We start from the raw sequence: 13,097 nt of genomic DNA on the forward strand, positions 1-13,097 counted from the left end.
AAGATTTTGTTAGAATCGATTCCGGCTAGATCCGAAGGTTTCTGGAATCGATTCCAGATAGTAGGTCCGGAATCAGTTTCCGGAATCGGAAACGTCCCTGGAATTAGTTCCAGGATCGGCTCCGGTATTGTTTCCAGGATCGGTTTCAGAATCGAAATTGGCTCCGGCATCGGAATTGGATCCGAAATCAGAATCGGCTTCGAAACGGAGTCGGTTTCGGCATTTCCATAAGAATAGGCGTTTGGGTCCAATGATTGATCGGATTGATTTCGCTTCTGAAACTTATTTAAATTCAAGAACTTATTCTCGTTCTGGAGTGAACTCCATTTCTGGAGTCAATCATGATTCCGCTCATGGCGAATCCCAGGACAAATCTGACCTGGCTTCCGATCATGAAATCGATTCCGAAATCGACTCCAGAGTCGACTCTGGAATTGGCTCCGGAATCGACTCCGGAATCGGGAATTCATCAGGAGAGCATCGGAATCGGAATCGAGCAGGTCCGATTCCCAGCTCCCACCAGTATTCTTAACCTGTTCCGCTTAAAAAAAACCCAAAATTTATCTCGAACATCTCTTCATGTTCTTCCCATCGTCAGACACACCGTGAATAATGTTGGGGAGAATGTCTATATTGATAACATTACACTTAATAACATAAGAAATAATACGACAACATCTAATATCCATATTCGTCCCCTACCACAGCTTATCGGAAAACACAATCTCCTTGAAAATTGCGTCCTGCTTGTCGTGGCTGATGGTCGACTTGCGCGAAACCAGCGCATCCTGCACCTTCTCCTTCAGCTCGCTGCTCTTAAAATCATTGCGCAAATAGAACAACCGTACCAGATGGTCCTCCGTAATCGACGGGTACGACGACAGCACCGAGTGCAGATCGAGCACCAGCATCTCCGCGTCACAGTTCAACAAGCCGGCCAGATTGGAAATAACATCAATCGGTGAGTCACCCTTCGCCACGTTCGGGGCCACCTTTTCGAAGAACACCTTGATCTGCTTCGCCTCCTTGGCGATTTTCTTCGCCAGCACCTCACACTCGGCCCGGTTTTTGTTCAGCCGCTTCGAAAGCATCGCCCTGATGTACCGCTTGGCGACCATTTTCTGCGCCTCGCCGATCACGTACTCAAAGTTGGTCGTGCGCAAATGGTTGTAGTCCTGGAAGTAGTCCTCCAGCGTGACGCAGATCGTATCGACCGACACGGACGAGGTGGTCCACTTGGCGGTGAACAGCTCGTTGAAGTGTCCTTCCAGATCGAGGAACGCTTCCTCTAGCAGCACAAGGCCCGTTTCGTCCCGCAGCGTTTGGTACGTTTTGACGAGCTTTTCAAACTCTTCGTAGTGCTGCGTTTTTGATTTCGGCCAGTAGAGTTGCTTCAGCTGCTGCGCTATTTCAATCATCTGCTGACAGTTGTTCACGATCGTGATGATGTGCTGGGTGAAGAAGGGCGCTTGGCTGCGGTCCCGGAAATGGCGCTCCTTGTACTCGATCACGGCGTTGCGATAGATGTGACCGTACTTGGTCATCTGCTGGATGCTTAGTATGAGCGCGTTGAACGTCAGGTCCGAGTGGGTCGTGTTGGTGACCTGCAGATTTTGATCAATCATCTGGTAGATGATCATCGGGGCGGACGTGTGGTAGTACTGGTCGCTCGTTTCCATCTCGACACCGTTGATCCAGTCCGCCTTCTCCGTTTCCAGCGTCTTTGTCATCCACTCCTGGTAGTTCCGTTCCATCGTGCGCAGGTAGGCCGTTTCCATCTCGTGCAGGCGCTGCTTGCTTACCAGCGGCCCAACGTCGGACAGGTCTATCAGGAGGTCGGGATGTTGCATCAACTCCCGGCCGGGGTAGGTGTTCATGATCCAGGACAGTATCGTCACGTACTCGTTACCCTCCAGCCCTGTTTGTATGAGTTCTTCGAGCTAAAATACAAAGAAATAGTTTATGTTCGAGCCATCGAGCAGGAGCGACGTCATGCCGCAACCGTACTTACATATTTGGACATTGCGTTGTGGTACATTTTCACGTACTCGTTCAGTATGTTGTAGTGCGGAGGAAAGCAAGGCACGCAAAGCGACTTTACCACGCGCAAATCCTCCAGCAGGAACTGCCTGGTCAGTTCGAGATCGCGCACCAGCCACATCTTGTTGTCGGACCGTTCCTCCAGCTTCGATCCTTCGATGCGCTGCACCACCGCCTCGTTCAGCACATCCAGTGCCTTTTGGCGCCAGCGTTTCGGTCTCCCGGGCGCTATGAAGCCCGTATTTTTCTGCTGCTGCAGCGCGAACGCATCGGCCTTCTCCTCGCGCTCGATTATGCGCAGCGCCGTAACGATCACGGTCGGCTCCTTGCGCACCGTGTTGAGCGTACGCTGCAGCACGAGCCTTATTTTCTTCTCCAGCGTCACCGAAACGGTCTCCACCTTTTCGAAGTACCGCTTGAGCGTAATCTTATCGTGGGCGTTCTGTTTCGGCAGCTTGTGCAGCTCGTACAGCAGATCGTCGCGCGAGTTCTCCAGATCGGACAGACACTGGTGGGCGTGCAGCAGCTTATCCTCCTCGATCCACTGCATCGCCTTGTCCACGCTGGACTGGACGGTGAAGATGTGCTTCAGGTTTTCCATCGCCGTCATGTACTGGGAATGTTTGGCATTTTCGTCCCGCACGCTCTCGAGCGTATCGTACACGGCCGGCACGTCGGTGAGCATCGCGAACGCGTTCTTCATCCGGTCGCCGATCTCCTGTATCTGGTCCAGGGCGGTCTGCAGCTTCTTTACGCCTACCTTCACATCGTCCGTCTGGTTCTGCATGCACGATTTGAGCTGTGCGTCCATGGACAGGTTCTTGCGATAGATGCGCCGTCGATACTGGTCCACCTTCTCCATCTGGTTGGAGCGCTGAAACATGTTCTTCACCTCGTTCAGGGCCGCCTGGCGCGCTTCCTGATGAATCTGCTCGAGATCCATCGTGCAGGGTTGATAATGTTTTAGCGGAAAAGTGAACACGAAAGCACGTCCCACGGATCGATCAGTTGCTCCCACCCGTTCCAGGCGATGTGGTTTGTTGTTGTTGTTGTTGTTTGTTGTCAGGCAGATGACGTAAACAAGCTGGAGCACGCTCACAGAGTACCCCGCAAGCCAAAAACGGCGGTTTTTGCGAGCTCGCAAACACTCGAAATCGGTGCGATTTTTCCTCGCTGGCGATGCTTTTTGTAAGTAGTTGTGACGGTTTTTGACGTTTCGAGCGAGGGTTTTTGAGGGTTCAAAATAGCCGCCAATAAGCTCGCGCTGGTGTGCAATTGTGTTGGTGGGCAAAATTAAAAGGCCAAAAAAATAAATACACTCCACAACCGCCCGCCCTCATCGACTTCACGGAGTCCTACATTTCATGTGTGTGTCATATTACCATCTGCGCTCCGCCGTCTCACTTGCTCATACATATTCCGCTATTGCATCAGCTGATTCAGTGGTCGTTTTCTATGTACTGTCTTCATTTGCGGGTGACGTTGAGGGAATCGGGCAAAAGCTGGTATTGATCTTTTAATGGTGCTTTTATTAATGCATTTATTCCGTGTCGGTTCTAACGAGGCCATTCGCGTGCCATGCCAATTGATGGTTACGAAGCTATATCAAACAAGCGTTGGTGAAAGTGGAACTCATAGAAGTAAAAAAAAAATATTTGAACATTGTCGTGATCCTTGATATATTTTTTATTAATTATAACTTTTAATTTTATTAAATCTAACATATGCCTCCATCCTGGCTAAGGTTAATCACAAGACTGACAATTTCTTCCTCTTTTTTCAAAGCGTCCTATTTTGATACTTCCATACGAACGGATGCATCGTCTCTCGCTATTTCACCTGTTTTGCCTGGTTTTTATTTTTAATGTGCTGATACTTTTCCTTGATCCCTATTCTATCTTGACTGTTTGCATTTTTATCTACGTAATAAACCTATATTGGTATGTTCTATTTATCATCAAAATATTTGCTTACATTATTTGAATCTGTGATATATATTTATTTTCCCTACTGCGTGGTACTTTGTACCATGTGGCAGAATCTGAAGCTTATTAACTACGCAACAAATCGGACGTCCTGATAGCGCTAACAGGCGGTAACAACGTCGCTCTTAAGCACTTTGGATTTCATGCGAACGAGGCTTCCTCCGGATCATCTTGCTGAGCTATGCAAAACCAATAGGATGCAATAACTGCCACATATTGAACAGTGGCCGCATGTCCTGCGCAGGTGAGGGCTAAAGCAGGTGGAGCAGCACCTATCTCAGATCAGGAACAGATGAGGATGTAGGAAGACATGCCTGGGCCGAATGAACTGGACAATTATTGGCATTCTGACAATGCCAACACGACGTGGTTAACCGAGAGCAGTCCTAAAAAGAATATGAGGCGAACATGTAATTAAACTAATGCACACTTCTGCATAAGTTTTCAGCTGCCAGCACACACAACAACACTTACGGGACATATTGGCCATGGTTCTTCCCTGATCGGTAGCTTAACTGCTTTCCGTTGATCTTTATATCGGCGCATGAGGACGTGGGCACATGCGTGCATTCTTTTATAGTGTCGCAGTCTCGTTTTCTATTGCCACACTCCTAGCCCTACCTACCTAGTGGATGGTTGTTTACAAAACAGAAAATCACACATCAAGATTAACTCAATCTGTAACATTAACGAACGGTCACATCATACCTGACTCTTCCAAATTACCCACTGCAACTTCACGCACTTGTGACACAGCATCCCATGTTGTTAATCTGCAAGGTGAAGAAGAGAACGCCTTGTTCATCTAATGCTTAAAATCAAGCATTTTTTAAACAAACTTACTTGTTGCCGGATGTTTTTGCCTCTTGTGCATGTGCGCGAAAGAGACGGTACGACAAAGTGCAAGAAGTGTTTGGAACAAAGCGGGATAGGGGAGGACAGAAGCTCACCTCGAAACGAGCACTGTAAGCGAGTAAAGGACGGCTAGAGAAAATGAGCGAGATGCAGCTATTTTTAAACGTCAAAAACTCTCGCCTTGTCCAACGGGTCCAAGAACAAGAAGACAACCAATACAAAACGGCACCGAACAAAACACAAACAAAGAATCTAGGCGAGGCGCATTCAAACATCGCCGCCCTTACGTCGTACACTCTTCGGCAGCATAATCCCGCACTTGGTTTGTTCAAATTTCTCGCAACGAAACATATCGCTTTGGGTTTGTGCTGTGTTTGTGAGGAAAGGAAACGAAAACACGATGGTAAGTTTACATTCGCATTGAATGTAGGAGCGGCCGGTTCGCTTTTCAAACCCCACTTGGTGGGTAAGATAATTGTACCTAATCATCCGTTTCCGCTTGACTAGACCGAAGCGCAGATCTGTGATATTAGCCCCGAGGCAAAGGAGGAGATCAGCAAGTTTCGCTTCCGCCGCAACGCAACCAATACGGCATTGATTCGTAAGTACACTTCGCCACGCACGCCACACGGTGCTGTTATCTCGCGCTGTCGCGCGTTGCAGATGAATCATCATCTACACTACGTAACGGTGCCGGAAGGAGCAAAGGGGGAAGGGGGCAACTGTGCATGCTTTATTCTAACAATCTGTGGGTGCCGTGTTTTTGCAGTGAAAATCGACCGGGAGAAGCAGCTGGTTACCGTGGACGAGCTGCTGGATGACGTAGCGATCGAGGAGCTGCAGGAACAGCTGCCCAGCCACCAGCCGCGCTACATCATCTACAGCTACAAGATGGTGCACGACGATTCGCGAATATCCTACCCGATGTGCTTCATTTTCTACACGCCGCGCGACAGCCAGATGGAGCTGTGCATGCTGTACGCGAAAACGCGCATGGCGCTGCAGCGCGAGGCCGACCTGACGCGCTACTACGAAATCCGCGAGCTGGACGATATGACCGAGGACTGGCTGAGGGAGAAGCTGCGATAAGCGCCTTTACCGGAAGCACTTTACAAAAGACACAAACATACCTACACACACACATATACACGCATTGCAACGACAGTACAGTTGGCCCCAGTTAGGCGAATGAGAAAAGAATTTGCCAAAAAATAAGAAAGACAAACTAAATGCCAGAAGAAAGTGAAAGCAATAATCGAGGGCCGTAGCTCATGCCACTACCAACCTGTATTTCAAACTCCGCTGTTTGATAATCAGCTTTATTGGTGAAGCATATCCCAGCATTATTATATTAGTAGAACAGGGAGTTACGCATTTAGAGAGCTTATTGGACGAGGTTATTGGTTGAAATACCTCGGTGAACGCATACATACGATAAATAGTTGTATTACGTACCTTCCCCACAACAATAACAACAATAGCGATGCAGGATGAGCAGCAGCAGGAGCCGAAGCAAACCAAAAGGACCACTAAAGGGCTTTTGCTGAAAACTACAAGCAACCAACAATGCAGGAACTAAAAAGGGATAGATTTTGATCGTGCAACGACGATATTTTTGTGTGCGTGTGATAGAGAAGCTACTACATACCTATATAGCTGTATAGAAGTTCTTCCTTTTTATTCTATTCTATTAGCCGAAGTAACTGTATTCCCACAGTAGCAGAGTGCATTTTCTTTCCATTTTCTTACGCCACGTGGCGTCTGTCTACACGACAAAAGACAAAAGTACAAGTACGCTACTGATAGTGTACGGGTTTGTGTGTGTTTTTGAGGGGGAGTAAACTTACTTAGTTTGATTTTGTTTTTCTGTTTTTGAGTTGTTGTAAGGCTGTAAAAGGAATTGTAACGATTTCGACTGAAAACGGTGTAGGAAGAAAGGGGAAAGGAAACGGTAGTGATCGTAGTAAAGATCGATAGAGATAGTTCTTTTTTTTTTTGCACTAGCATATCGCTTGTCTTACGGGGTTGAAAATAGCGTCTTCTTTTGTTGCATCCACAACAGGAAAAAGGCCACAGAGTAAATCCTTTAAAACCAGGCTTTGGATTTCATATTTTGACCGTAGCGTTTAGTTCACGTGTGTTCACTGCCGTGCAGCGTGTATTATCAATAAATTGCAAAGTTTTGATACTATTCAATGTGAACTACTTTGTTGCTACAGTAAGTAGGTAAAAGCATACCACTAAGAACGGTAGGAAAGTGATATTTACTAAATGTGCCCTCTGGTCACTCTTCATCTGAGACAAACACATCCACTGCCTTCCCCAGGTCAAAGTTCTTCCTTTTGCGCTCCTCCACCCTAACAGCCGGCTCAACCTGAATCTCTACCAAAACGTCCGGAGGCGTACAGCAATCGGCCCGAAAAATGGTGTACCTTTGCAAGCAATCTACTATATCATCTACCGGGCTGCAGAGTGTAAAGTTAAGGGTGCATCTGTCCGGTTGAAAAATGTACTCCAGCTCATCCGGTCGAATCGCTACAGGTGTAACGATACGCTTCGCTGCCTGTTGGAAGTGTTTCTGCTTACTGTTTCCCACCAGCGAAGAGTGTGATATGTTTAGCGGTGCGAAAGCATGCGGCTTCATGGGCGGTACCGCGGAAAAGGGTTTCAGGATGGAACGAAGAGGCTTTTGCAGTACGCGGCTATCGAGCATTGCGGAAATGTCGTTGCTCGTATCGGCTAGTTTAGTGGAATTGTTTGAAATCAATGCAGTATTGCCGACGGAGGTCCGAAACGCGACACTCTCATTGCAGCTTTCGTTCCACCTGCTCGTGTTCAATGGAATGCGGGATGCTCCTCCTGGCAAGAGAAGCTTGTTTGGCAAGTCTACGGACACCTCGTGCGCGTTCGTCTCATTCCAACGCAAGCGCGATAGCTCCAGCGCAGAAGGTAAGGCGATCTTTTCCCCGCCAATCGCTGACTCGTTCAGCGACGTGTTGGGGAAGAAGTTTGTTATGGCCGTCTGGCGGTGCTTCACCACGCTCGGTGGCTGTTCCACCAGCCACAGCGTATGGGAACAGTCCAGCCCACACCACTCGTGGCAGATCAGGTGAGCGGAGAGCGATTCGATCGGGGCGCTGCTGTCATCCCTTACCGGCAAGGGCCACGTGCAGCCCATCACCGGAATGCTTTCCACCGTACAGTTGTCCACGTGCAGCAGCACGCGGTTGGACGAATCGCCAACCAGCACGCAGAAGCTCACCGCTATCTCCGGATCGTAGTGCGTGTTGTTTTGTGCCACGGTGCAGGTAAAGCTCGACTGCCCGCTAGCAGCTCCCTCCACTTTGCTCAGTTTGATCGTAAACTCCGGCAAACCGCTGACAAAGTTGACGATATCATTGCCGACCGGTGGTGGCTTCTTCACGATGCATTCAATTTCCCGCGGATCCGAGTGGCGGATGGCCGCGAACGTCCGTTTGCCCCGCTCCGCCAGGTGGCGGGCAAGCCGTGGGCCAATCTGGCCCAGCTGCTTCGCCACGTACGGGCTATCCTCCCAAAGCTTCGTCTGGAAGCACTGCAGCAGTGTGGCCGCACTGACCAGTGCCCGGAAGCATCCACCCTCGAGCGGATGATCCCTCTTGGCGGTTAGTAGACCGATCACGAACCGCGCAATGCGGCCACCGACCGTCACCATCTTGGCCGCCTCCTGATGCAGCCCGTGATCGTTGATGGGCAAATTACCGAACACAGCCTGCACCAGACAGTACACCTTTGCGCCCGTCGTACAGATGCGCCTTGGCCAGCGGAACCGTACGCCACCGGTCACATCGTCCCCTCCGTCACAGAACGACGCCGAAATGGTGGGTCCATTCAGCGTGTTGAGGATCTTTTTCTCCCCCTGGCGGCAGGTAAACTCTCCAAACTCGTGGGCACGCGTGATCAGGACAAGCATTTCGTCCAACGTTTCCCGCCCTTTAAGGCCCTGCTGGAGCAGCTGCAGCGTGGGGAAGGAGAGCTGATTGCGGGCCATCAGCCGGCCACAAGCGGACGGAACGATCGCATTCGGACGCTGCCTCACGATCAGTTCGTTCGCTTCGAGTGATTCGATCGTGTCGCAGCACAGCTTCTCGATCTGGTCGTCGAGGAGCCGGCCGCCGGCTAGTTGGTAGTGCGCGGGGTTTGTCTGCGCGCGCACGTAGAAAAACGTCGACCGGATCCATTCCATCACGGCCGGCTGGTCGTAGATGATGCCGTGCGCTATCTCCGAGTTGAGCAGTTCCGGCAGCTTGCGGCGGAGTTGCGACTCGATGGGGGCCGTCTCGGTGACGACCCGCTGGTAGCGGGACGCGTTCCCATCGGTGGTTAGTATGACGGCGACACCGTCCTCGCTGAATTCGGCCCGCCCTGCCCGGCCAACCATCTGCAGCACGTAGTTGTCGGTGTACTCTTTGCCGGTGTGGTTGCACGTGGACTTCACGACGACCAGGTAGGCGGGCAGGTTGACGCCCATGCAGAGGGTGCTGGTACAGCACAGGACCGCCAGATGGCCGGCACGGAAGTGCGCTTCGATCTGATTGCGATCGTTGTGCAGCAAACCGGCATGATGGTAGGCGACACCCTTCGCCACACACTCCTGCAGCGTACGGTTGGCCAAATTGCCGGCCAGCTCGGCCAGTGCCGAGCCGGCCGGTGGACCAGCCCGTTTTATCGGCGATCGGTTGGCAAGAAATTTAGCCGTTGACTCGACGCTCCTGCGCGAAGTGCAGAAGACGAGCGTCGGTTTGTGGGCCGAGTATTGCTCGATGATTGCCGGCAGCTTGTAGTTGAGGTTCAGCTCGAACTTGTACGGATTCGAAGCGCTCGGGAAGGACAGCACGTGCCGTTCGATCCGGGTCGTGCGGTTCGTCTCGTCGAACGTGTACGGAACCACAGTTCTGCCATCGCTCGCAAGCCAGCGGGCAAAATCATCCACATTGGGAATGCAGGCGGACACGGCAATGAACCGAATCGACTGCAGCATCTCTCCACCGGGCGCGTCCACTCTCCGCAGCCTCGAATCGATATACTTCATGCGTGAGATGACGAGCTCCAGATTGGCGCCCCGATCGCTATCGTTCATGATTTGAATCTCGTCGATCAGGCACAGCCGGATCGGTCGCAGCACGCAGGCCACGCTCTGGTCGTCCCAGTGGCGCGTAAACACTTCCCACTTTTCCGGCGTGCTCAGGATGAGCCGATGGTGGCTGAGCTGGGCCACATCCTCGACCAGATTGTCCCCATCGAACTGGATGCAGCTGAGCCCGTGCGGTGCGAAGCGCCCCTTCCAGTCCTGAAACTTTTCCGCACACAGTGAACGCGTCGGTGCGAGGTAAACGATACGATACGGGGCGTCCTTTGCCTGTGTGGAGAGTTTCAGCATTGCGAGCTCGAGGATCACCGTTTTGCCTGAGCCGGTGGGAGCGTTGACCACTATTGAACTGTCCGTTTGCAGGACGGTAGTGGCAACGGCGCGCTGCACATTGTTGAATGCTTTTAGTTTTGGAAACGCGTCTCGCATCGACGGATCGAGATCGTTCAGTGTGAGCGTTTCTACCGGTTGCTTTGAAGGTCGTGCCTGTTCGGTGGGACTTTGGTGAGTTTTTGGTGAAGCTAATTGTGCCATGGTTTAATTGGAATATCTAATCTACAAGAGATAAAGGATTTCATTTAAAAAACGACTGAAAGTTGTACACAATTAAAAAGCAATAATTAAAATATCGATAAAAATGTAGATTACCCAAAACGCCTATTGGTCGCAAGTAGTGACAGTTGCACAATAAATGGCAATACACTCGCTCTGTGAAGCCCGTTGGTGCGTTGCTAGGCAACGGACGCTAAAGAACTGGGTCCGGTGGTGTGTGAAGTATACTTTCCTTCAGTGACTGGATGGCAAGCAGTAGACAGTGGTTTAGTAGTGTTGTGCGTGTTTTAAAGATGGCTTCTGTATCCTGTGTGTTTTTCTCTGCTGTAAGTATTAGTCATACATTTAGGCTATTTTAGTCAACTGTTTAGGCAATACATGGACATATTTGCAGTGGTAGAGGAACTATTTTAACGTACAGTCAGTCCAAAAAGTATTCGTCTAGCTGAATATTTTACAGAAAATGGCGAATTATGGCCGCAATACGTATGGAGCGATAAAAGTAATGATGGGGTTTGATAAAGGGACCATCGATACACATGTTTTGCTAAAAAATAAGCATTTAAATAGTGCAATAGCAACCAAAATACATAAAAAACAAAAAAAAGTCGTTTGATGGGCGCGCAAAAAGTATTCGTCCATCTAGCTTTTTTATTATTTACGCTGGACAAACACTACGTAGACGTGAATTAAATTTATTATTATCAATCTGCTGATGACTTCCTTCTAAATTAATGCGTTTCTGTTGTTTCAATTGGACTTCAAGCGGTCAGAGAGGCACTAAAAGCGGGGGAGTTTAATGATTGGAGCATGATGGCGAAAATCGTATATTTAACTTCTGCATAACCTATCCTTCTCATTTTTGAAGGTTACAAAAGGTGTGGGAGACCTCGTTCCTTCATTTGATCAGAGTTTGGCCATTTTTCTGACACTAATTGTGTTACAAACTGCCATGTAAGCAGCCATTCTTGACGGTTAATCTAACGAAAGAAGCGGTTTAATGTCCAAAAAATAAAATTTTACCAAGGAATCAATGCATTTTGTGATGGCCAATAAGATCAGGAAAAGAGATGTGTCACATTTGGTTGATGGGTCATGCTGCATTTCATCGTAGCTGGTCATGTAATTGCTTGAATGAGTGAGTTGTTACAAACATGTTTTGTTTGAATAATACCATACACAGAAGGTGGCCAAATCTGTTAAGGTGCATCAAATAATGCAGGAATTTATTTCAAATTAGGCTCTACTAACATTTTAAAACATGTTTAAATCGCCAAGGTCATACGGCCGACGTCTACCATAGCGAAAACAGTCTACTAAAATGCAACATCAAAATTTCGTGTAACGGTAGCATCATGGAGTCATGATACTAGGAAGGACTCAGTGAGGAAAGGTGAGCTAGAAAAATGATTCAAATTGATTGGAGACGAGATGGGGAAACATATTAAGGCAGGTTTTAAGTACTTTGAGTCCTAGTTCTGAAAAATTTTACTTAAAAATGTATCACATGTTTCAAGAACAGTCGAACTGGAGAACATACAGGGCATTGTCATTTGCCCGAAACGTCAAACCAGCTGAAACCAAACTGATGAAAATGATTTAGTGGACTCTCAATATGGTATCAGTTGCCATTTTTTCAATTGAACTTGGTCACGTAGTCCGGAAATGCAATATTTCTACCAGAGAATAATTGGAACAAGTCTTGTAGGATAAGTGGATCAAAAATACGCCTTTTTAAAGGTTCAAATGAGTTCTTGCGTTGTGCAAGTAGTCACCAATAGTCATAAATGCAATAAGAAACACGATCAGGACATTTTTTGATTCCATAACCTTTGTTTTCTTACGCATATTATGCCAAAAGTCTGATGGACGAATACTTTTTGCGCGCCCATCAAACGACTTTTTTTAGTTTTTTATGTATTTTGGTTGCTATTGCACTATTTAAATGCTTATTTTTTAGCAAAACGTGTGTACTGATGGTCCCTTTATCAAACCCCATGACTACTTTTACCACCCCATGCCTATTGCGGCCATAATTCGCCTTTTTCTGCAAAATATTCAGCTAGACGAATACTTTTTACAGTCAGTCCGTATGTGATCGTGTTTTGATTTAATTTTGTTGTATGCGCGATTTCTTTGCGGAATTCTATACAAACCGTGTGGTACCGTAACTGAATCTGTATCTTGGACGTTTCCCGGTGGACGTTTCCTTTTGCCACCACCGTTTGGGCCGGTTCTGGTTGCAGAGAACATTGGATTAGAAATTAGCATGACATAGACCAAAACCTGCGGCGATGTGTGAAAAAACAATTAAGGTGTCGCTATAATCACGAGTTTCATTAGACATTGGTCTGACATACGTACGACAGAAGGCAAACTAGTCTCAAAATTATTTGATAGGGTTTTCCTAGTCAGTTTCGAATGTGCACATAATTATTCCCCGCATCCAAGATGTTTTTCAACAGCTGTCAAATGGTTTATTTGTTTCACAATGAACTTTAACTTTCAACACATGATTTTCAACAGATAACAAAGAA

General features: G+C 48.3%; 3 protein-coding genes across 3 annotated transcripts; 1 reads left to right on the forward strand and 2 right to left on the reverse strand.

Annotated features, from left to right (window-relative positions):
* Positions 1–610: 610 nt before the first annotated feature.
* On the reverse strand, positions 611–3,112 carry LOC121597671 (exocyst complex component 3). Its single transcript, XM_041923626.1, has 2 exons — positions 2,012–3,112; positions 611–1,940 (listed from the first exon to the last, which is right to left on the reverse strand). Exons 1-2 carry the CDS (start codon positions 2,981–2,983, stop codon positions 699–701), a joined length of 2,214 nt encoding a protein of 737 aa, XP_041779560.1. The 5' UTR covers positions 2,984–3,112; the 3' UTR covers positions 611–698.
* Positions 3,113–4,974: 1,862 nt separating this feature from the next.
* LOC121597672 (glia maturation factor gamma) lies at positions 4,975–7,034 on the forward strand. Its single transcript, XM_041923628.1, has 3 exons — positions 4,975–5,283; positions 5,388–5,481; positions 5,650–7,034. Exons 1-3 carry the CDS (start codon positions 5,281–5,283, stop codon positions 5,967–5,969), a joined length of 417 nt encoding a protein of 138 aa, XP_041779562.1. The 5' UTR covers positions 4,975–5,280; the 3' UTR covers positions 5,970–7,034.
* On the reverse strand, positions 6,742–10,703 carry LOC121597670 (probable ATP-dependent DNA helicase HFM1). Its single transcript, XM_041923625.1, has 2 exons — positions 10,657–10,703; positions 6,742–10,563 (listed from the first exon to the last, which is right to left on the reverse strand). The coding sequence occupies exon 2, from the start codon at positions 10,540–10,542 to the stop codon at positions 7,165–7,167; it is 3,378 nt and encodes a 1,125-aa protein (XP_041779559.1). The 5' UTR covers positions 10,543–10,563; positions 10,657–10,703; the 3' UTR covers positions 6,742–7,164.
* Positions 10,704–13,097: the final 2,394 nt, after the last annotated feature.

This window comes from Anopheles merus, chromosome 3R, assembly GCF_017562075.2.
Source record: "Anopheles merus strain MAF chromosome 3R, AmerM5.1, whole genome shotgun sequence".
Taxonomy (NCBI): domain Eukaryota; kingdom Metazoa; phylum Arthropoda; class Insecta; order Diptera; family Culicidae; genus Anopheles; species Anopheles merus.

Bases quoted from the DNA above. Each gene is read 5' to 3' on its own strand.
- LOC121597671 (XM_041923626.1), bottom strand. From the start codon at position 2,983: ATGGATCTCGAGCAGATTCATCAGGAAGCGCGCCAGGCGGCCCTGAAC. The intron at 1,941-2,011 runs GTAAGTACGGTT...TTTGTATTTTAG, and splicing joins ACAACGCAATGTCCAAATAT to CTCGAAGAACTCATACAAAC.
- LOC121597672 (XM_041923628.1), top strand. The intron at 5,482-5,649 runs GTAAGTACACTT...GTGTTTTTGCAG, and splicing joins AACCAATACGGCATTGATTC to TGAAAATCGACCGGGAGAAG.
- LOC121597670 (XM_041923625.1), bottom strand. From the start codon at position 10,542: ATGGCACAATTAGCTTCACCAAAAACTCACCAAAGTCCCACCGAACAG.